The sequence below is a fragment of the Dasypus novemcinctus genome, chromosome 2 (assembly GCF_030445035.2).
Source record: "Dasypus novemcinctus isolate mDasNov1 chromosome 2, mDasNov1.1.hap2, whole genome shotgun sequence".
Classification (NCBI taxonomy): domain Eukaryota; kingdom Metazoa; phylum Chordata; class Mammalia; order Cingulata; family Dasypodidae; genus Dasypus; species Dasypus novemcinctus.
In genome coordinates, this window is record NC_080674.1 from 125,718,744 (window position 1) to 125,741,017 (window position 22,274).

The following is a 22,274-nucleotide window of genomic DNA, read 5'->3' on the forward strand; positions in this document are numbered from 1 at the left end:
GGCAGACAATCTGACAGCACACCCAGTAGGCAGGCAGCGGCTGGTGGGGAAACTGTATGAGGGACTAGCTGTTAGGGAAACAGTGCCTTCAAGGGCAGTGGCATGCTGTGCACAGCAAAAGTTGGCCTCAGACCCAGTGTTGTTGTATATTCTGAGCAAACTAGTGGAGGACTCCTAGGTGTAACAGGGAGGAGGGAAGGTTAGGGCTGTACATAGCTGTGGAGTTTTTGTGCTCTACAGGAGAGAAGCTTTGCTGTCAAGTCAGGCAGGTCCCTGGTCATGTTATCCCATTGCTGGGAGGATGAACCCCCCCTAGGGAGAGGCTGGACTGTGGTTCCTATGTGGTCCTCTGGGTACCTGCCCAGCCCACTGTGTTTATCATTTTTAATGGGTTCAGCATTTTACCAAGGTGGGTTTAGTGGAGCACAATTGTAGACCTGGCATTTTTACCCCGTGAGGAAATTGTTCTGTTTTTCCTGCCTGTGATGCTTGTTTTCTAAATCTCCTAAACTGTGAAGTGCTTTTAGATGCAATGACTAGACTTGAATACATCTTTATGCACTAGTTCCATTCAAACCAAGAAGGAAAAGCATTTACAGACTACAGCTGCATTTAGCCTTTTCCATTGCCCTTACTTTTTCCCATTTCCTCTAATCCTAATTTGTCAGAAGATAATGCATTTTTGTATTGTTAAATTCATTCAGTAACTTAACTTGATGTCATTGAAATGCTATATATATAGACTCTCACACTTGGCTGCACATTAGAATTTCTTGGCTTTCCAGATGCCCAGGGCCTGCCCCAAAGAAATCAAATCAAAATCTCTGGAGATGAGACCTAGGCATCAGCATTTTCAAGATACTCCTCAGGTGCTTTCAATGTATACTCAACTTTGAGAACTAGTGTTCTAGATCAGTTGAGCTCAACCAGGAGTGACTTTGCCCTGACACTTGACAATGTCTGGAGACATTTTTGGTTGTCATACCTGGGGATGGGAGGGGGATACTGGTATCTAGTGGGTAGAAGCTGGAGGTGTTCCTGAACATTCTGCAGGACACAGGACAGCCTCTCACAACAAAGAATTATCCAGCCCCACATGTCAGTGGCTCTGAGATTGAAAAACAGTGCTCTAGAATGAGCAGGCCTCAGAAATGAGAGGTACTAGAGCAATGCTTATACCCTTTGTGGGGAAATCACAGCATGCAGAAGTTTACATTTTTGACTCCTGACAAGATGATGAGAGAAAACCCCTTGAGTCTCTTCCTTTCATAGTATCGGGGTGGCCTGATGATGTAGTTCTGGCCTGCCCTTGGAGCTGGTGTATCTCCTTTGCTTGGGCTGGATCTCTTCCTGTCGTTCTGTAAGTTTATCGCACTTAAATGGCTTGGAGGAGGACCAAAAGTAAGAGAACTAAACCCATGGAAAATAGCCAAGATAAATAATTTTTAAATAAGCTTTTGAATTGCTAGGCCTGATAATAAGGTTTTCTAAAATTAAGAGGTGAGCCATTCAAACCTGATTATAAGTGGGCTATAAGAAATCTAATTTTACAGGTTGTGGACAATTCTTTCTCTTGTTCCTTCCTTTTGGCTGGATAACAGGAAACTAGAAAAGTCGTTTTTAATTTCAGCACAGTTTGTTTTTTTCTCTTAATTTTGAGACATTCAGGAATGCTTTCATGGCAGGTTAATTTTAACCTATGTTATTATATTGTGTAGTTTATACCATGAGCTTTAATCTTCTACTGGACACACCCTATTTTCCAGGTTGTGACACATGGGTCATAAATAAGTTTTTTTTCCTTCTGTGTGTGGTTTTCAAGTTTAAAGTATTTAATTGAGAATGAATTTAGTTAAACACATTAAATATTCTCAAAGCTGTGTATTCAAAAATCGGATTTAAGTTGCTGATCACAGCTTTTGAAGTTGCTTTGAATTCATTGATCTTATGCAGATGATTTATCATCAACTCTTGACTTTTTTTCCCCTAATTTGTCCCTTTAAAGAGATTTCAAGTGATACCTTTAATGATCTCAGTTGGCCTTTTGTCCTAGGACTAAATTCATATATGTGAATCTGGGACTGTGGCCATAGTAATGTTTTAGTTTCCTCTCTCTTTTTTTTTTTTTTTTTTGCCATTATATGAACCCTTTGACTCCAATGTAATTCAGTTTATTCATTCATTACCCACTTCAGGACCTACTATGTACAGGTTGCACTAATTACTAAAATGTCTTTAAAAATTATTTTAGCCAAGTTTAATGTGATTTGAAGCACCAAGCCAATACTCATGTGTGCTATGTCCCTTTCATACTCCGTAGATGAATGTTTTAAATTAAGACTAGAAGAATGAAACTCATGTAATATTTGGCATGAGTATCCAAACTTCAGCTTTGGAATAACATATGCTGTTTCTTCTAGAGTGTTAGTAGAGACTCCATAATCCAAGGAGTACTTTAATTTTAGTCTAATCCTGGTTTTTTTAAACTATGCTTTCAAATTAATTTATAATTGAATTTAAAAAACCCTCCCTGGATATTAAAATCATGCAGAAAATACAGAGTTCCCATATACCCCCTGTGGTGTTTGAAGTTCTGTGTATCCCAGAAAAATATGTTCTTAATTCTAATCCATTCCTGTGGATATAGACCCCTTGTAAGTAGGATCTTTTGATGAGGCTACTTCAGTTAAGGTGTGACCCACCTCATTCAGGATGGGACATAGTCCTATTACTGGAATCCTGTATAAATGGAATCATACACACAGAAAGCCACAGAAGCAAGGAGCTGAAATAAGCAAAACCAGAAGAGAAGGGAGGGACCAGCAAATGCTGCAATGTGTTTTGCCATGTGGCGGAGGAGTCAAGGATCCCTGGCAATCTTCAGGAAGCAAGCATTGCCTTGATGATTCCTTGGTTTGGACATTTTGTTGGCCTTAAACTGTAAGCTAATAAAGTCCCATTGTTTAAGACAATCCATTTCACAGTAACCGTCCCCCCCATCCCATTTTACCTTGCATTAGTGTAGTATATTTGTTACAATTCATGAAAGAATATTATTATAATTGTAAGATTAACTGTAGTCCATGATTTCGATTAGTGTTCCTTGTTTATGTTGTATAGTCCTACAGGTTAGTTTGTTTTTTAAAAATAATTTTTATTCTGGTAACATACATACAACCTCAAATTTCTCCTTTTAACTGCATCCAAATATATAATCCAGAGCTATAAATTACATTCACAGTGCTGTGCGACCATCACCATCATCCATTACCAAAAGTTTTCTATCACCCCAAATGTTTTTATTATTTTGTTACCTGGTTATAATAATGTGCAGCCAGGATTGAGAAATCAGGTGATTTCATCTAGTCTCATGGGATAAATACCAAATACTAGTTATTGCCTCCCAAATTCATGTATTTAGCATAACAACTTTTCTAAACACCAGCCTTGAATATTGTTGTCTATTTGACATTTCTGGTAGGGATCTGGGTCTTGATTCCACCTGTCCCAAACCTGCTTCTCCCCTGGGCTTGTCCTTCTCAATCAACAGCAACCATTTACACAAGCCTCAGGTCAAGCCCAAGAGGCGTCTTGATTCCTTTTTCCCTCTGCACTCCACATCCACTCCAACAGCAAGTCCTGTCCATTTTCCTTCCAAATACATATCTCCCACATCTCACTACTTCTCCTGCCACCACTGTTTCTCCTCTCGATGCCCTCAGTAGGCTCCTAATGCCCCCCTTTGCTCCTGCCCTGCCCCTCTCAGCCCACTTTCCACCCACAGTGATTGTGGAAAACATACCAGATCATGTAATTCCCTTACTCCAGGCTCTCTTATGGTTCCCCATGATACTCAAAAATGTCCACACTCCTTACCAGGAGCTACAGGACCTTCTCCTCCTGTGGCCCTGACTAGTTCTCTACCTCATTTCCTACCACTCCCTGCTTCCGCTGCTCCAGTCAGACCATCTTGCTGTTTCCAAGTTTGTTCGTACCTCTGAGCCTTTGTACCTACCCTTCCCCTGCCTTGACTCTCTCCCTCATTTTTCTCAAATTTTTGCTCAGATGTCACCCATCCAAAATTCCCCCATCCATCCCCCAATTAGTCTCTATTTTTTATTCCTTTCTTCTGGATTCTTTTTCCCCAAAGCATTTATCTCTATTTGGCATCCTGTTTTTCTGACTACTTCACTAGAATTTTTGTCTTGCTCTATCCCCAGGACTATGAACAGAGCCCATACATAGTAGATGACCATTAATATTTTTGACTGAATAATGAAGTGCCTCTCTTTGAGCCCTGGTCTCAGAACTTCTGCATTTTGTGACTTCTGTAGCCCCTGGCCCCCTTTCCAGCTGGCTATAGCCAGATCTACTGCTAAGTTTATCTTAGACGTGCTGCCTTTCATTTGGCCCCTGCCTTCTCACAGATGACTCCAGATATTTAGAGAGCTGAGGAAGAAGTAGAGCAGCATCTGGTGGGCACCATAGATGGGCACCTTTCAGGTCAGTCTTCATGGCTGTTCTGTACAAATCCGTGCAGGTCCTGTGTTCTTTATACAAGCTTTTCCTTGATGATCCCCTCTCCTGATTTTCCTCAGCTTCCTTTGCAGGCTTCTCCCTCTTCCTCTGCCTATCCCTTCAACATTGATGTTTCTTAGGACTCTGCCCAGGGTCTCTGCTCTTCTTAATCTGCTCTGTCCTTGGTGATTTCTTCCAGTTATAGGGCTTCAGATTCTTCTATGTGTCAGTGGTTTCCAAATTATATTCCAAGTCCAACCTCTTACCTAAATTCTAGACCTTTATATCTAGGTGTAAAGTGTCCATCTGTACTTGGATATCTCACAGGCAACTCATATTTGTTGTGAAGAAATCTGAACTTCTCTTATTGTCTTTCCCTTCTCAGTAAATGATTCAACTGTCTGTCTAGTTGATTATCCAGAACCTGGAAGGCATCTTCTTCTACCTCACCCTTATGCCCAGACAATTGTCAGTTCTTCCATTAATTAGCTGTAGAATCTGTACACTGCTTGTTACTGTCCACTGCCACCAACCAAGTCCAGGATACCACCATTACCTTTTACCTAAATTACTCTAAGGGTAGTTGACTGATCTCTAGTCTGGCTTCCTGTGCTGCCATTGGTCTTTATAAAATGTCAGTCAGAATGTATTATCCCCTCCTTCTTGGAATTTTGGTAAAGCCCCAACTTTTTAACAAGGCTAATAAGATTCTTAATAATCTGTTCCCAGACTGACTGTACTTCTTTTTTGGAGTTTCTTAAAGTTTCTGTCTCCTCCCACTCTACCCACCGTCCTGCACCCCCAACACATACGCACACATACACCTCTTCACGCTTCCTCTGGAACTCTGGTGTGTGTATTTTTTTCTTTCTTTTTTAGGAAGTACCAGGGTATGACTTAGGAACTCTTAAATGGGAAGCAGGCGCTCAACCACTGAGCTACATCTGCTCCCCAATGAGTGTTGGTTTTGTTGTTTGTTTGTTTTTAGGAGGTACCGGGGATCAACCCAGGACCTCACACATGGGAAGCAGGCACTCAACCACTTGAGCTACATCCACACCCCTTGTGTATCATTTTATCCTATGGTCTAGCATAGGGAACAGTAAGGCCTCAAAAAATATTTGTTGAATGAATATTGGAAAGCAGTGGTTCTGTATTATAATTTATTTAAACTGTAATTAAATTATGATTTAATTTGCCTTAAAAATGCTAATTTTTAGGCTTCCCTGGGTCAAAAATTTCCATTTTGTTTTATGGTCCTGTATGTCTCCCTCAGCTCTGTATTTTCCAGAAGGTTATTAAAAATGGAAATAAAAGAAGCATGTGGAATTCCCTTATCAAATCATTTAGATCAGTGTTCTTTGAATGACTGTTGAGTGCTGAGCTTATGAGGCTGCCATCAGAGATAGAGCAACCAAATCACTTTTGTCAGCCAGTGAAGAACAAGGGGACAGATTGGCTGAAGGAGCTTTTGTGGTTGAACTTTTTCAATTTGAGCATGTGTAAGTCAGGATCAGAATACCTGAGACGTGTTGTGACTTGTCTAAACTGTTTATTAAATTTTCAAACCTGTTTGGGAAGAAGGCTTAAAACAACAGTGTGTGTAGGTCTTGTGCAGTAAATCTTATTTAAAAGAAATAATAGAATTTAATCATGTTTGACCTATAATAATATAGGTGGGGCGGTTGTTCTCAGTTGTAATGAATCTAAAGAAGAACAAGGAAAATTTTTTCTGGAAAATATCCTGGTCTGGTATTTCAAACTTTCCCCTCAGGGCTAGGAGCTCCTGGGGTGAGGTTTCTAAGTCTCCAACCTCCCAGAGCTCCTATCACTAACTTCTACACAAGGAAGATCTGAGAGGCCAGGCTAAGAGTTAGTGCTGAGTCAGAGGGATAAGCTAGAAAGGAATGACACACTTCCTGTCCTAAGTTCTAGGGTATTTTTTTTTTTTTTTTATGATTTGTTTTTCTGTTTTGCTTTGAAGATTCCTTGAAAAGACAGATTGCCCCAGCCATCTCTTGATCAGCAACCTCTACTTATATCTATGGTATCATAGGATAGCTATCCTACTATACCAGTCTGTAACTCACAGACTTTTATAAAAACCTTTTTTTCTTAATGCAAAAGTATTACATGTCTGTGTAGTGTATTTATAAATAACAATTTGACCACACACAAAAAAAGGTTCTCCTTGATTCCACTACCAAGAAAACCATATTTTTGTGAATATCCCTACAGTCTTTTTTCTGTATACCTATAATTTTCCTTGACAAAAATTTCATACTATTTTATATAATTTCATTTATTTTACATAGTGCTTTGTAACCTTTGTGAACAAAGCAGAAATACTGCCTTGTAACCTTTGTGAATAACAATCCCATGTTATTATTTACTCTAAAAGATCATTGTAAGACTTTATTATATGCCATTTTATGGGTGTGGTGTAACTCACTTATCCTGCCCCCATTGGGAGAATTGGGCTCTTTTCACTTCTCATGTTGTGGAAACACCACTGTGAACTTCCTTGCACACAGCTTTCCACACTTGTCTGCTTCACTGCATGTATTCCTAGAAGTGGTTCAAAAGGCATGTGGAATTTTAAGGCTTTTGATCTTTGTTGCCACTTTGCCTCTCAGAAGTTTGATTGTCTTACCTTCCTTCCATATCATATATACTTGTCTTACAATGTTCTATACGGCCCTACAAATGCTGGCCCTGCCTACCTTTCACTGCATCTTGCACCCGTCTTACCTTTGTTTCCAACACTGCAGGTCCACCTTTCTTCTCCTTTCCCTGAAGGAGCCAAGCTTGTCCTGTCTCAGGCTGTAGCACCTGCCCTTCCTGCTGCCTGAACCATTCTTCCCCTAGCCCTTGGCACAGGGGCTCTCAGCACCAGTGCCCACCCCGTTTCTCCATCAGGGCCCTCTGTTCATTTCCATCCTAGCATCGATCACAAGCTGCAGTTCATTCATTTACATGTTTGCTGTCTGCCATCTCTTTCTCCCACTGAATGTCAGTTTCATAGGACAGGCAACCCTGTATGTTTTATTCCCCACCATGTCCCCAGCATCCAATTTAGTGCTTTGCATACAGTAGGTATCAGATAAATGTGCATTGATTTTATTGAATGCATGAAAAAACCTCCTGGTCATCCAAAACAGTACAATCTAATAAGTCCAATGTCATATATGACAACGTCCATCTCTTCGGGCAAAACATGGTAAATATAAGAAAGTTTCCAGCTGACACGGGGAGCCAGAGGAGTGGGTGCTGGCATTTGTCCAGAGGCTTCATGAAAGGCCTTGTCTGAGCTGAGCCTTGGGGGACTGTTGTGTTTTGCAGATGACGATCTGTAGACAAAAGGCTGAGGAAAATGGGTGAGCAGGGACCCAGAGGTGGAACAGTGTTCAGCGCGGTGGGTCAGTTTTGGAGGTGGCGTTAAATGCTATGCTGCAATTTCGGATGTTTTCCATGGGCTGTAGGGAAGCATTGCATATTCTTTTCAAAGAGTGTCGTGGTTAAGTGAGGATGTGGAGGAGCTTACTTTGTTCGCTGTAGCCCTTGTGGGGATGTGGTGGGGAGCAGAGCTGTGTTGTGAGCACATGTGCCATGACAGCAATTAAATGAAAGGAGCAAGGAGTTCAGGCAAGAGGATGAGGCCTGACGTGGAGTGGGCCATTAGAAATGAGGGGAAGCACCAGAACTTGGCGGCTGGCAGGGGAGGGTGGGGCCCATGATGGCCCTGAGGTTTCGTGTCTGATGAGAAGGTGAGATATGGAGTCCCAGAAAGGAAGCTGCTTTGCGTGGAGGAAGCTTCTAAGTTTAGCCGTAGTCCACCCCTTTGCTGGGGTGATTAGCATTTTTCGGATTGAACCAGCCTATGTGCCCTCCTTCAACTGATGCCTTGGATGGCAAGAAGATAGAAGAGTAGAGACAGAAATATATAACCCAGGGCAGAGGACCTGGGGCTCCACGGCCCCAATCTCATCTGTGAGAGTAGGACTGCATCGGAGGGAAGGGAAAACAGGGCTCCCACCTCTCCCCTGGGGATGAGAGAGAGTTTGCTGGAAATGTTGCTCCCAGGCCACCATTTGGAAGGAGCTTGTTGATGTGGGTCTTGTTGTTTGGTAATTTGTTTGTTGTTAGGCTGAGGAAATGGGGGTGGAGGACATGTGTTGGCTGTTGGATACAGGAGTATGTGGGCTCTGGGTCCAAAATAGAATAGGCCCAGGACTCCTTCCCCTGCAAATGATCAAAAATGATGTGTGCTTTACTCAAGGGGAAAAAAATCAAAGGGAAATTTTTTTCTCAGAACATGCTGTAATTTCAGATGGCTGAGTCAAAAAGTTTCTGAAAATTATTATTTTTTAAAATTTAGGTTTGATATTAGCCACGAGGGTAAAACTTTGTAATGACAAAACTCTGTGTACTCTGAAGAGGGCCTGAGGAGTAGAGCTGCTTTGCTGCCATTCTCTCAAATGTCATCTTTTCAAGAAACCACCTTCTGCCACTTTTATTTTCATTTATTTTTTTGGCCACTTTTAAATGAAAGGGTTTAACATAGTCCAAAAGGAAATGAGAATGGGAGAAGCACAAATGAGAAGCCAGCAGAACTTGGTGAATGAGTGACCATCCAAACCAAAGATAAATTGTTGATTACCGGATGATGGGGTAGTGATGGTGTCCAGAGAAGTGAAAACAAAGAGAGAAAAATAGCAGAATTGGCAATGGAGGGAGGATGAGGATTTCAGCTTGGGAAATATCATATGTTGCTCTATTAACTAAAAATTCTAGGAATTTATTGAGGAATTTATTCCACCATTGGAGAGTTTTTCTTGGCAAATTAAGAGTTTAATTAGTTTGATATTTTATTACTAGGAATCGTGTTTTGTTTTACATGTTGTTTATAATGGAAGAATGCTATAAAATTTTAGCATTCTGTTTATATTCAGTTCAGTAGAAAATAAATCACATTCAAGTGCCAGGATATTCTCTACAGCAGGTACTCAGTGTTTCTTTGCTTTGTAATTGCTAAGTTAGTGTTCTTATCGGTGGTGCAAGTGTGAAGAACCACTGGAGCCTGAAATACAGGAAGACATACCTAAGGTCTGGCTCTCACCCCAGCTGCACTGCTAATCAGCTAGCGGTGTGATTTTTGGATATGCCTTTCAGCCTTTTGGGCTGCCTCACTTTCTTTGCTTGTGAAATGAGGTTAGATGATGCCTGAGTATCACTGACGTTGAATTCATGTGATTCTAAGAGAGAGAAGAGAAGTCAATCTTCTTTTGCTTCCAAGAGTAACATTTTATAAAATTTATATTTAAAACATAGAAACATACACTGCATGATAGACAGTCCTGCCTACCCACACTGCATGGCCGCTGAGGTGATGACAGGTTGGAGAAACCCCACTCCAGCCGTGTTGTGCTGGCTCCCAGCAGCACCTGTTCAGACTGTTTAACTCTCTGATCTCTCTGACCTTGAAAGGTGGGTTGCCAGGTGTTCTCTTTATTTTCCAGACAGTCCCATATTTGTGCTTTCTGTCTGGTGAACCAAGGGTACTTTTGTGATAGGATATGAAGAGAAAAAGGCCAACAGATTTGAAGTAAAACATAGCTAGGTTCCTATTGTGGCATTCCCCTGAACAGGTGTGTTAACTTTCAGAGCTCAGTTTCCTCACCTGTAACCTGAGGATAACATACCCACCTCCCAGGGTTTGGGTGAGGCTTCATGAACCATGCATAATGCACTGTGCACACTGTCCAGCGTCTAGTGGGTGCTCAGCCCATGTGATTTCCCAGTTTCTCTCGGAGTGAACCGTGTACTCTCCTGCCTAGGTGAGGCCTCCCTTGGGTGAGTCTGATGATCTGCCATCTCTTGTAACATCTGGAAAGGCTTCCGGAGCACCATGCCCATCGCGGGCACTGAGGCTCCTGGAACAATTCTCCCTCAGCCTGCCTTCCTCACCACTTTGCCAAATGACTCCTTCCTCCGAGAAGAAGAGAGGAAAGGGACAAAGACGAGCAAGTTGAATGAAGGAGGGGACTTTGTGGTTTCAGGGAGGCCATTGAAAGGAAGACATGAAGTAGCTGAGAGCTGGCAGAAGAGGAGGGTCTGCAGAGACTGATGGAGAGAGGGGAGGGTTAAGCAAACAAACGAAAAAACCAAAATTGCTCTTGGCAGCCCCATGGTCGTCCTCTGGGGACTAGAGAATGCCACAGCAGAAAGGTTGAGGTGTTTTTGTGTTTTGTAGATGTTTTCAGTTCTGTCTTTGAGGCTATAGAATCAGATTAGATAAACAAATGAATATCTTTTTTGTGCAGGCACAAATTTTATCCTTCTTGAATGTGCTGCTGATAAGGATGTGGGTGGCTATAAAGGAAATATTTTTCTCAGGGTAAGTAAAAAGCAGTCAAGTAGGCCAGAGAGAGCATGTGTGTTCTGGAGATTGCCCTGGGAGGGTATGGGCCACTTGGCTTCTCTTCTCAGCCCTGCTTCGTCTTATTGGGCTGCATTGAATATGCTGCTTAACCTCTTTTGCTTTGTCACTCTTTGGAAATTGGGATTGCCACCCACTTTCCCTAGGTGTGGGGAGAGTGAAATGATTTAAATGATAGTGCCCTGGTCTGAGATGCCTGGATAATGTGTAGTGAATGCACACAGAGGAGGAGAATCTGGCTTTCTAATAGCCATTGTTTTTGTTTCCTAGGCTACTTAAAGCAGTTACTATGAAATGGGTTGGTTTAAACAATAGAAATTTATTAGCTTACAGTTTGAGGCTAACAAAATGTCCAAACCAAGGCATCATCAGGGTGAGGCTTTCTTCCTGAAGACCGACTGCTGGTCCTTGGCTGGTCTCCCTTCTTTTCCCGGTTTCCTTGCTTTCAGCTTCTTGCTTCTATGACTTTTTTTCTTTCTGTGTGTATTCATTCCATTTATAAAAGACTCCAGTAATAGGATTAAGTCCCATCCTGAGTGAAGTGGGTCATACTTTAACTGAAGTAGCCTCATCAAAAGGTCCTAGTTACAAGGGGTCTATACCCACAGGAATGGACTGGATTTAAGAACATAATTTTCTGGGATACACACAGCTTCAAATCACCACAGCGATTGTCTTCTGGTTACAGATAGATGGAGAAGAAATGCTAGAGAAGATGGAAACAGACTTCCCCAAGGATGGCTTATTTAGTATCTCTGTGAAGCTCTGCAAGCTGGCATGTGTCCCTGGCACCCCAGGGTGTCAACCAACACTGTGCTTTGGCTCTTTTCTTTGGCTGATCACCAACAAAGACAGAGCAACCTACATTCCTGAGCACAAATTGCTTCAACAAACGCAGGTCTGCACAGATTTCTCAGCCACAAGGCCAGCAGCCTGAGTTTCTGGGACTGAGAGGACCAGCTACCTCCTCTCTTCCGGTCTTCAGAGTAGAGGTGATAACTCTCTGCATTACAATGGTTGATCCTGGAATCTACTGCTAGTGTCTTAATTTGCAAGTCGTAGGGGAGTATTGAAGAGCTGTATTCATATCTACAGGGGCAACCACAAAGAGTTAAGTAGTTCTTTATGTAAGTTTATTCTGTGAGGCTTGGCCACTCCACAAATAGATATCTGCATCTCAAAAGCTGTGAGAATCTCCCTGTCCTTTAGCTTCGGTCTGTGAGTCTTCTTTCTTGCCAGTTAAAGTAGGATGAGCCGAATGTAGTTCCAACTACTGGGATTGCTTAAGGATCACACTTTGGATAGATCTGAGCATGAAAGACCTGGACATTCTTGTCTCAAGTGAGAGATGAGGGATGTCTTAAGTGAAAAATGGATTCCTGCAGATGTTTAACCCATCCAGATGCTTTACTTTTTCGTTCTCCTACTGTTGGAGAACTCTCCAAAATTAAAAACATCCCGCTGGGTGTGTAGGTGCCCAGCTGATGAACGGGACGTGATGCTTACAGCTTTCTCTGCCCTTGCCTGGTGTCTGCCCTTACCTCTGCCCCTTACCTTCTTGGTTGCCTCCTTGACTATTCCTGGAGCATGTGGAGGGCTCTGCCACCATAGTCACAGGTTTTCCTGTGGGGCTGTCAGATTCTTCCCCTGTGCTGGGAGAGGACAGAGTGGTTCCCTGGACACCTAGCCAGGCAACTAACACCAGCGCCACATTTTAGGGAAGCCTGTTTCTCTCTTTAGATGTACCATTCAGCTCTTTGGAATTGCCAGTGAATCAGAGTTTGGGAAGTCCTTGTGATTTCGAATTCCACACTTCTAGGAAGAGTTTTTTCTTGACGTTTTCTTTGAAATTAAGTCCCTGATGAGGTTGTCGTAACATTAAGGGGACAGTCAGAATTTGGGGATATAACACAAAGGAACACAAAATGATAGTTCTGCTCATTTCTAAGGTGTAAAATTCAATCTTCTACAGGGTAGTTGCATGTTGAGGTGGTCTAACAAAAGTAAGAAATGTATAGATATGTTTGTGAATTGATATTGATATGGTATCTCTTTCAGTCTTCTTCCCAAATTAGTAGGAGTGACTTGATTTCAATTCAAGTTAATAATAATGCTATTTACTGTTTGAGTATTCACTGTGCATCAGACAATATGTTATCTGCTTCAAATGGTCTTCATTACATCTTGACAGCAATTCTATGAGGTAGATGATGTTATTCCCATTATTCAGAAGAACAAAATTGCTCAGAGAGGTTACATAGCTTGCAAGTCTTCAGAACCAAAAAGTGGCATAGCTGGAATTTCAGTCAGGTTCATTGCATTCCAATTGGTATCTTTTTTTTTTTTTTTTTTGCTGCATGTTGGGAAAGCTCAAGGCAGATGTTATTGCTACAGAGGATAAAAATAAAATCAAGACGTTTACCTTGTGGTGGGGAGTAAGATAGCATAGAGTCAAAAATAATATAAGGACAACTGCGATAAGGACCCAAAAGTGCTACCAAGGAAGTGCAAATGAGGAGTCTTGGGGGTTCAAGGCTGAGGTCACCCATATGCAGTTAGGGTCATCAGGAAAAGATTTCATGGACGAGGCGCCCTTGTAGTGGGCCTTGAAGGAGTTCAGGGTGCTCATGGATCAGGATGGATAAGGGAAAGGTTGTGGGGTGGTGATGACTGTCAAATGTCCCAGTAAGTAAATATGTGTCTAGAGAGACATTAGATAATATATGTGTGTATTGTGTGTGCCTGTATATAGTCACTTATAGTCTCTATAAAGACTTTATAGTCTCTTCAAAAGTAAAAGGCTAACAATTTTATGTAGCAAAGTTTTTAGTTCTGAGTGCAAGAACACCTCTAAGAAGTACTCACTATTAATAGAAACTCATGTTAACACTGGCCAGGTAGGAATAATGTGTTTTTTAAATTTTCTTTCTTCCAGACGTCTATGACTGAGGCCGCTCTTTTTTCTTTTTTTTTTTTTTAACTAGCCACTCCTTATTTTCTAGCACGTTGAAACGTTAGATTTCCTGTTTCTGCTTGATTTTGAAAATACCTCCCGTTCGCCTATCACAGGTAATCTCTGGAATCATGTGGAGTGTTTTTTGCATAGCTGTAGTTTATAGGTAGAAAGGGCAGGCAGCGACCAGTCCATCCCCACTGTGAACATGGAGACCTCTGTGGCTTCACAATTAAAGGCTACATAATGCTTTCCACTACAGGTGACGAAACCCAGCTCCCAGAATAACGAGCAAGACAACTTTTAAAGTGACTGTTGTTGACCAGTGTCTTTTGTGCAGTTGTTTGGTAAGCTTGTGGTGGATTTTTACAACAAGACAGTATAAATTAGTTTAAATTATTCTCAGGGAAGAATGATTCTTCCAGAAGGAGATACAAATGTCAGAGAAAAAATAACAGTGGGGTGGCTGTGTCTGTTCCTCAAATCTGTGTGTCTCTCCCAAGATGCTGTGAAGTTGTCCACCTGATTGAGTACAGGAGGAAAATGCTGAAACTCGGTGAGTTACAACTGCCATCAGACTCTCTTGAATATACTCTTTGTTGGAATCTGGCGGAATGTTCAGGTGACGAAATAAGATGGTGTTGCTATCTACGAGGGAATAATAGTTGGTCGTGGCTTTAAAAATGGTTATATTTAACAAATCACTGCTTTTCTTTTCCTGTGGCTCTGGGTGTGGGAAACCAGTGTTAGGTGAGAAAGGTATGGCTATTGTGGGTAGAAGAAAATGGCATCTGGTTTGCATGTAGACAGTTTCATTTGTAAAGAAATGAAGGATTGAAGTATTTCAGAAATGGGGCTCTGAAAAGATTGGGCAGCTTTTTCATTGAAAAAAGTTCCTCTTTTTGACAATTTCCATGTGTTTATTAATGGTGGTAATACTGTATGTTGACCTGTAAACCTGACGGTGCTTATTTCTGCTCTTCTGTTGGATCATTGTCAGAATATTACTGTTGACATCTTCTCTTAACTGCCAGTAAGCGATTTTATCTTATATGAAAGGCCTTTTATACTTTAAAAATAACATTTTGGGCTTGGTTTCAGCAATACTAATGCTTCCAAAAGTAGACGATGTTATTTTTAAGGTAAATCGAAAACATATTTGAGCATTGAAAGCAAGAGAGGATTTAAAGTAGCCTGTAAAGTTTTATGGGTATTTACACGTTTTTGTTCAAATTTATGCATAATATTTGAAGTTTATCCAAAAGTTTTCTACTCAAAAAGACTTTCAGGAGCTTAAATGGAATACTGGAATTTGGAAGACATAGGTGGGTATTAGTATATCTAGTTTCTTGGCCAAAGAATTGAGCCCTTGGCAGCCAACGCTGTTTCCTAGAGCCATGACTTCAGTTGTAGGAAAAGTGGTCACCTGCACATCATTTGTGTTAGAAGTACATTTGTCTACCAGATGCCCGGAGCTGTGCATGTGATTCTCTGACTCTTTATATAAGTAGATAGGCACATGCTATGCAATATATAAAAATAGTTATGTGTCTGTGACTGTATATTATGGCGACTGTGCAAGTTGGGATGAGAGCCAGATTTAGCCAGGAGGTTTTGTGAAGGAAGTAAGTTTGGGGTAGAGTTCCAAAGGGAGGATAAGTAATGTACTTTGGCAGAGAGAAGACAGGTATGTAAAGCTTCCAAGGCTGGTGAGATTAAGTCATATGCATTCATGGGGGGAAACATGAACTTTTCTTGGGAGCAGATTTAAATGACTGGTTGAAAATAGCAGGCGAAAAGTGAAGAGAAGGTAAGGGAGTACGGAGAAGAGAATCCAATGGAATGTTGTAGCTTCTCTCTTCCTGTCCCTGGTAGATTTAGCCCTTAGACATCAGCACATTCAAACTCTGTTGCCACCTGGTGGAACTGGCTAAAATGTACATGGAAGCCCCACCACCTCTTGTTTCAGGTTAAATGAGCAGTGTGATAGCCTGGCAGTAGGGAAACTCACTGCTGTTTTCCCTAGGGATTTTAATGAAGAATGTAAAAAGAAGAGATGGATGTAACAATGTTCCACAGAAATGCTAGTAATGTGGAACTGAATGGCCATAAAAATATTTCTCATAGATAATATTTGGAGCCTGTAGAATTATTGTTTGCTGAGAGTGAAGGGTGTGGGACATTCAGGAAGCAGAACATGAGAATTTCTGCAGTTGTGTGAAAGCATGCCACATCTGGCCTAGGCCCTTTATGTTTTCACTTGGGTTTGCTTATTTTTTCTTGTAGTTACAGGGTCCATCCCTGTGCAGTGGTGGCAGAGAATCCTCTGACTATTGGCACCACAGCATACAGACATCATAGCCAGAAGAAGCTGTGGAGGTCCTTCCCCTCACCCTCCCTATCATGCATGCATCCATTCAGCAGTTACTGAGCTCCTAGTGTGTACCAGGCATTCTTCCAGGTACTGGGGATACATCAGTAAACAAAGCAAACAGAAGTATCTGCCTGTGAGAGCTGATATTCTAGTTGGGGGAGACAGACCATAAACAAAACACATAAGTAAAATATACGGTAGAATATAGTAGGTTGGATGCTTTTAAGTGCTAAGAAGAAAATTTAAAATTTTTTTAAAAAGGCAAAAATGGGATAGGGGTTATGGGGGGAGGGGGGTTGTATTTTTTAACGGTCCTCACTGGAAACATGATATTAGACTAACCTGAGACATAGGAGGTCAGGTGTGTGGATATCCCAGGAAAGAACATTCCAGGCAGAGGAAAAGCAGATGTAAAGACCTGGAGGTGGGAATGGACCCAGTGTGTTCTGGAAGCAGCAAGGAGGCTGGTGAGCTGGAGTGGTAAGGGGCCAAATCATGCAGGGCCTTGTAGGTAATTGTAATGAATTTGACTTTACTGGGCTTGAGATGAGAATCTCCTTTATGTAGTCTAATTTTCTCATTTAGCAAATGAAACTTAGGCCAAAGAAATCAAGCCTGGTGCCCATAGTCATCCTGCTTCATTGAAGCAGAGCTGGGATGAGAACCTGTTTCCTACCTCCAGCATTCTTTCCATCCCTACTGCATTTGTCTAGAGGAAGGAAAGTGCTGTGGGCTCAGCACAGCTGGTCTTGGTCATTCCTCCAGCATGTCCTTATAGAGGGCCCTCCACAAACACAGGAGAGGATCAGACCTCTTATCTCAAAGGGGTCTGCCAAATAATGCTGTCTTTTGGGTTTGGAGATAAATCCTTTGGGTTTTTCCAGTGGTACTCTTCCATTAACTGGTAAGTTCAAGAACTTACAGTTTCATGAAGCCTCCCCTGCTTCTTGTCCGTGTTTGTCATACCTTCACTACAAGAGTTAGTAAGATAGAGAATTAAATGTAATTTAAAGCGAATTTGAAAGCAGGACTATCAGTTGAAGAGAATAAACTGGGCATCATCAAATACAGCTTGACGCGGACAACTTTTGCCCAACATTTTTTGCCTTCTGGCTTTACTTTGAAACAATCCAAGCCTTTCTTCCTCTTGCCATCTCCTGTAGCTCTTATGACCATTGTCCTCTGGACACAGGCCAAATTGTCTAATCTCACTTTCTGATGGTCACACCAGGGCTAAATATAGGGGAGAATGACTTTGTGCTAACGCCTACATCATCCTCTCTTTTTAAATCGTCCCATGGTTTGTATTCTGTGGACAAAGTCACTTAAGGTGTTTGCACAGGGTCAGTCCCATCTTGTGGAGGGGCCTCATCCTTGGTTCTTGCCCCTTCCTTCTCTTCCTCTTAAAGAAAAGCCCTGATTATAGATAATATGGGATTTGTATCATCATCACGTCTTACATTTGTTTGTATAGCACTTTTTTTTTTTTGCCAATCAAGTTAATTTCATTTCTATCTATTGCCTATAAATGAGCTCTGAAATCCCACCAACTTAAACCATTATGGTTAGTATTGATTTGCATCCTTTGGCAGCACCAAAGTTACTTGTCTACCAGACCTTTTGGTTGTGGGCTAGAGAAGAGTAGTGCTTCTGGGGGGATGGCTCTCAGAGCTGGTTTTGTTGAGAACTTGAAATGTGTGCTTGCTAGAAGAAATCCCATGATCACAGCTAGGGCCTGGAGGACCTGCAGATGCAGAAATGTGGGGATTTGTATGGAGCTACTGTGAACAGGAGGCTTTATGAGAACCAGACAAGAAGCATTTCTACATATCTAGCTTACAATTTAAGCAGTAGCATCACAAGTATTTGCTACATGTGGGAGATGAAGAATGAGAGTGTTCAGTTAAAGCCACCTCCAAAGAGAGGTTGATTAAAACCCGAACTGACTTCCCCAGCTTCCAGGAAGTCATTCTGTTGGGATTCAGTATTTCGGCTCTAACACTGCAAAGTAGAAGTGCAGAAATGCAATTAGCTGTGTGCTTAGGCCTTGTTAAAAAGCAGGCTTAAGGAGACTTAAAGGCAAAAATCCAGCCTGACCTTTTAATAGAGATCAGTGCTCTCCATTGTTGATTTGCCCCTTCTCCTGCTAACTATATAATTACGTTCCTACCCTTCACCCAATGTGCCCCTGAGCTTCTCACTACACTTGTCCCAGGGCAGGCACACCCTCACTCCTATCTCCTTGCTCCAGATTGGGATTGCTCACTTTTACACACGTACTTTCCCAGCAGTTTGCCGTGCTCTATTCCAACAAGTCTTACCCTTTCTACCCTGTCAGGGATGCAGCCACCTCCATATGGCAAGGATGGTCCTACATGGGGTCCATCAGGAAGCGCCTTCAGCACTGGTAGGGCAGCACCCTGCTGTGAACTACAGAGGAGGGTTGTAGACCCAGGTCCTCCCTCTCAGGCCCTCCTCCCTGTCTGTGACACTGAGCTTTCTCAGCATCACCCCATGGGACTCTGCTTTCTCTTCGCACTGCCCATAGACAAGACCTGGCCTTCTGGGCTGCCTTTTTTAGGTAGCAAAGTTGAGGAGATGGAGGAGCAAGGGTTGATCAGCTCTGGATCCTCATGCCCCTTTACCCACTGTATTTCAGGCGCTGGGAGTACCATAAAGCTGACAGCAAGAATAGAAATTTGCAAGTGCTCTCTTCATTAGCTGCCCAGGATAGTCTATCAAATAAGGCTCTTACTTATTTTATATCTTTCATATATCAGATAAGAGAAACCCCAGTTTAGATGTGCTCATACAAGAGAATTTTTTATTGGTTCACATAACCAGAAGATCCAACAAGGTTTGCTATCACAAACCTCCTTTCCCCCCCAATCTGCCAACTGTGCTTTAGTCTCATCCTCAACTGGCTTTCCTCATTATGACGAAATGTCTGCAGCAATTTTAGACTTCACATCCACACAATACACTGTTCAGGGGAGAGAGAGCTCTGTCAGAGGAGTAATTGACCTTTTCCAGAAGCCCCCAACAAATTTATGTCTCATTGACCCAAATTGGGCCAGGTGCCCTATAAACGAGTTTATTGGCAATGGAATGTGCTGTGTTGCTTAGCTTAGACTTGGGTTGCCTAAACCAGTCACTTTATAGCACGGGGGTATGGGAGTACTATCAATGGATTATAATGGTCAGGGTTGAACCTGAGCTGGGGGGTGGGATCAGTTTTTCCCCCAAATGGCCCCACTGCTACATGGGGAGAGAGGGATGGACCTGATGTCGAAGGTTAGCCACGATGGCTACTATACAGTAGTAGTGATTTTTTTTTTTCAGAGAGTTGTGTATTTGGTGATTGGCTATATGATACAGTGAATGGTGCCCTACGTATGAATTATGAACCCAGATGACAAGTGACACAGATGCTATCAGGAAGACATAGACTCCATGAATCAGAACAGCACTAGAAAACAGAAAGGGGAATTCTCATAAGCTGTTAAAGCATCCTCAGGGTACCATAGCATATTCTTGGTTTTGTAAGCAGTGAACAATGAGAATAAGAATTAGAGAAAATTATTTACAGACAGCTCTTCAACCTATCGCAATTATATGTCCCTGTAAAACACTAAAGTCCAATATAATTTTTCTTTCAAATCATTATATTATATATTCCAGCAAAGAATAGTCTTATATTTTATAGATATGACCTTAACCAACATATTTGACTATTTTATCTACTTTATTTTTTAAAATTTATTTATTTTAAAGAAACTTCAGATTACATAAATGTTTCATAAAGAATATAGGGAATTCCCATATGCCCCACTCTCTTCTCCACTCATACTTTCCCACATTAACAACATCCTTTCATTAGTGTGGTACATTTGTTACAATTGATGAACACATATTGAAGCATTGCTACTAACTGCAGATTATAGTTTGCATTATATTTTACACCCTGTCCCATGCAATTTTGTAAGTTATGACAAAATATGTAACAGCCTGTATCCATCATTACACCATCATACAGGACACTTCCAAAGTCCCAAAAATGCCCCCATATTCCACCTATATTTCCCTCTCCATCCCCACAGAACATCCAGTGGCCACTGCCTCCATATCAATGATAAAAGTTCTTCCATTGCTAAAATAACAATGTCTATAGTAGAATCATAGTAATCTAATTTAGTCCATTGTTCATTCCCCAATCCTAAAGATTTTGGGATGGTGATGCCCCCTCTGCCTCTAATTGAGAGGAGTCTTAGATTCCATGGGGCAAATGGATGGAACTATCTTGCTTGAAGTTGCAGACACTCTGTTCTTTGGGATGGTCATTGTCCATTATCATTTCCTTGTTAGGTGTCCTGAGTGAGTCCAGTGAACTGTAAAATGGGTGTTGCAACTTTGTTGAGATTCAGGGCCCAACTGGCACATGGATGGACCAAAGATTTAAGTTTCTTGGACATACACCTATCAAGTAGAGTACTTACTATAGGTTCAAATAGAAGGGGCAGAAGAGCCATGTGTAGGGAAACCTCAAATAAGTCCAACTCTGTCACAGTAAGGAGCATAAATTCAAGTTAAAGCCCACTGGCACAGCGTCAAACTCCTCAGCTGTCTGCCTTGCCTATAGTGTCTGGATGTCTCCAGAGCCATCAGGAGCCTCACTATTTGAGGCACTATTTACTGTGGTAGTCAATAAAATCTTGCTAAGACATGCATAAACATAACCTCTGGAATGACCTGATTCACCTTTAAATCTCTTAGCCATAAAAACTCATTTGTATTTACCCTTTCCCCCTTTTGGTCAAGATCTTTTCCCATATGCATTGCTAGTTGGTGCTTCGTAATAATCCCTCGGTGCCAGGGTGGCTTATCCCTGGAATTCATGTCCTATCCTGGGGGGAAGATAGTATGTTTATATGCTGAGTTTGGCTTAGAGAAAGGCCGCATTTGAACAATAAGGAGGCCCTCAGGAGGAAACTCTTAGGCACCATATAATGCTAGGCTAAGTTTCAATTTCAAAAGAAAAGGATCTTAAATACAATCATCAATATCAAGGACCTGGCGCAATGTCCTATCCTCCTTCATGAGATACCACCCCTATACTCGGAGGATTCTTGCTGTGCCATTAGAGAATATAGCAGAACTCACCAGGATAGGAATTATTCTTTCGATTATTGTGTGACTCTCCACCCACCATGATAATGCCCCTTGAACTCTTGAACACATTCATATACCTTAGAAGCCTGCCCCAGATAAACCCTGTCCCATGCATATCCCTATCACCAACACCCTGCACCAATGATCCTTCCCTGTTACAGTTGTGACCCTTCTATGATCCAAAACCTCTCCAAAGATGAAGCCAAGAAAATAACCAAATAAAAATAATAGAATAGAATAGAATAGAATAGAATAGAATAGAATAGAATAGAATAGAATAGAATAGAATAGAATAGAATAGAATAGAATAGAATAGAATAGAATAGAATAGAAGGAATATAGGGCATTTCAGGGGCATCGGAATTGTTCTGCATGATCTTACAATAATGGATACAGGCCATTTTAAATTTTGTCAAAATTTATAAAAGTGTACAGTCCAAAATGTAAATCATAATGTTAAACTAGTGACTGTAGTAAGTAGCAAAGCGTCAATATTTGTACATCAATTGTAACAATTGTACCATCCACATAAAAAGTGTTATTAATAGGGGAAAGGGGAAAAGGGGGAGGGTGTTGGGTATATGGGAATCCCTATATTCTTTATGTGACTTTTCTGTAACCTAAAGTTTCTTTGAAGATAAAATGAAAAAAAAAAAAGACACTGGGGGAATATATGGAAGAAAATGTCACTGTATGTACAAGACAACAAATCTTACAGTGATTAAAGACAAAATGTCTAAAAAATTTTTTATTATTTAAAAATTTTTTGGTATTTTATGTTATTTTAAAAACTATCATTTCATTTTCTTATTATTTTATCT

The 22,274-nt window shown here is 41.4% G+C and overlaps 1 protein-coding gene across 3 annotated transcripts in view; it reads left to right on the plus strand.

Annotated features, from left to right (window-relative positions):
• Window positions 1–22,274, plus strand: part of TNFAIP8 (TNF alpha induced protein 8) — a 117,774-nt gene that overhangs the window by 41,914 nt on the left and 53,586 nt on the right. Inside the window, exons 2-3 of one of the 3 annotated variants that reach the window (XM_071209655.1) lie at window positions 14,173–14,257; window positions 14,414–14,466. The exons of 1 other annotated variant lie outside the window; for it this stretch is intronic. In XM_071209655.1, the coding sequence (XP_071065756.1) occupies window positions 14,454–14,466 (13 nt within the window). In that variant the 5' untranslated portion in view covers window positions 14,173–14,257; window positions 14,414–14,453. The remainder of the gene's footprint in view (window positions 1–14,172; window positions 14,258–14,413; window positions 14,467–22,274) is intronic. One more of the 3 variants, XM_023584436.3, reaches the window with a different exon arrangement.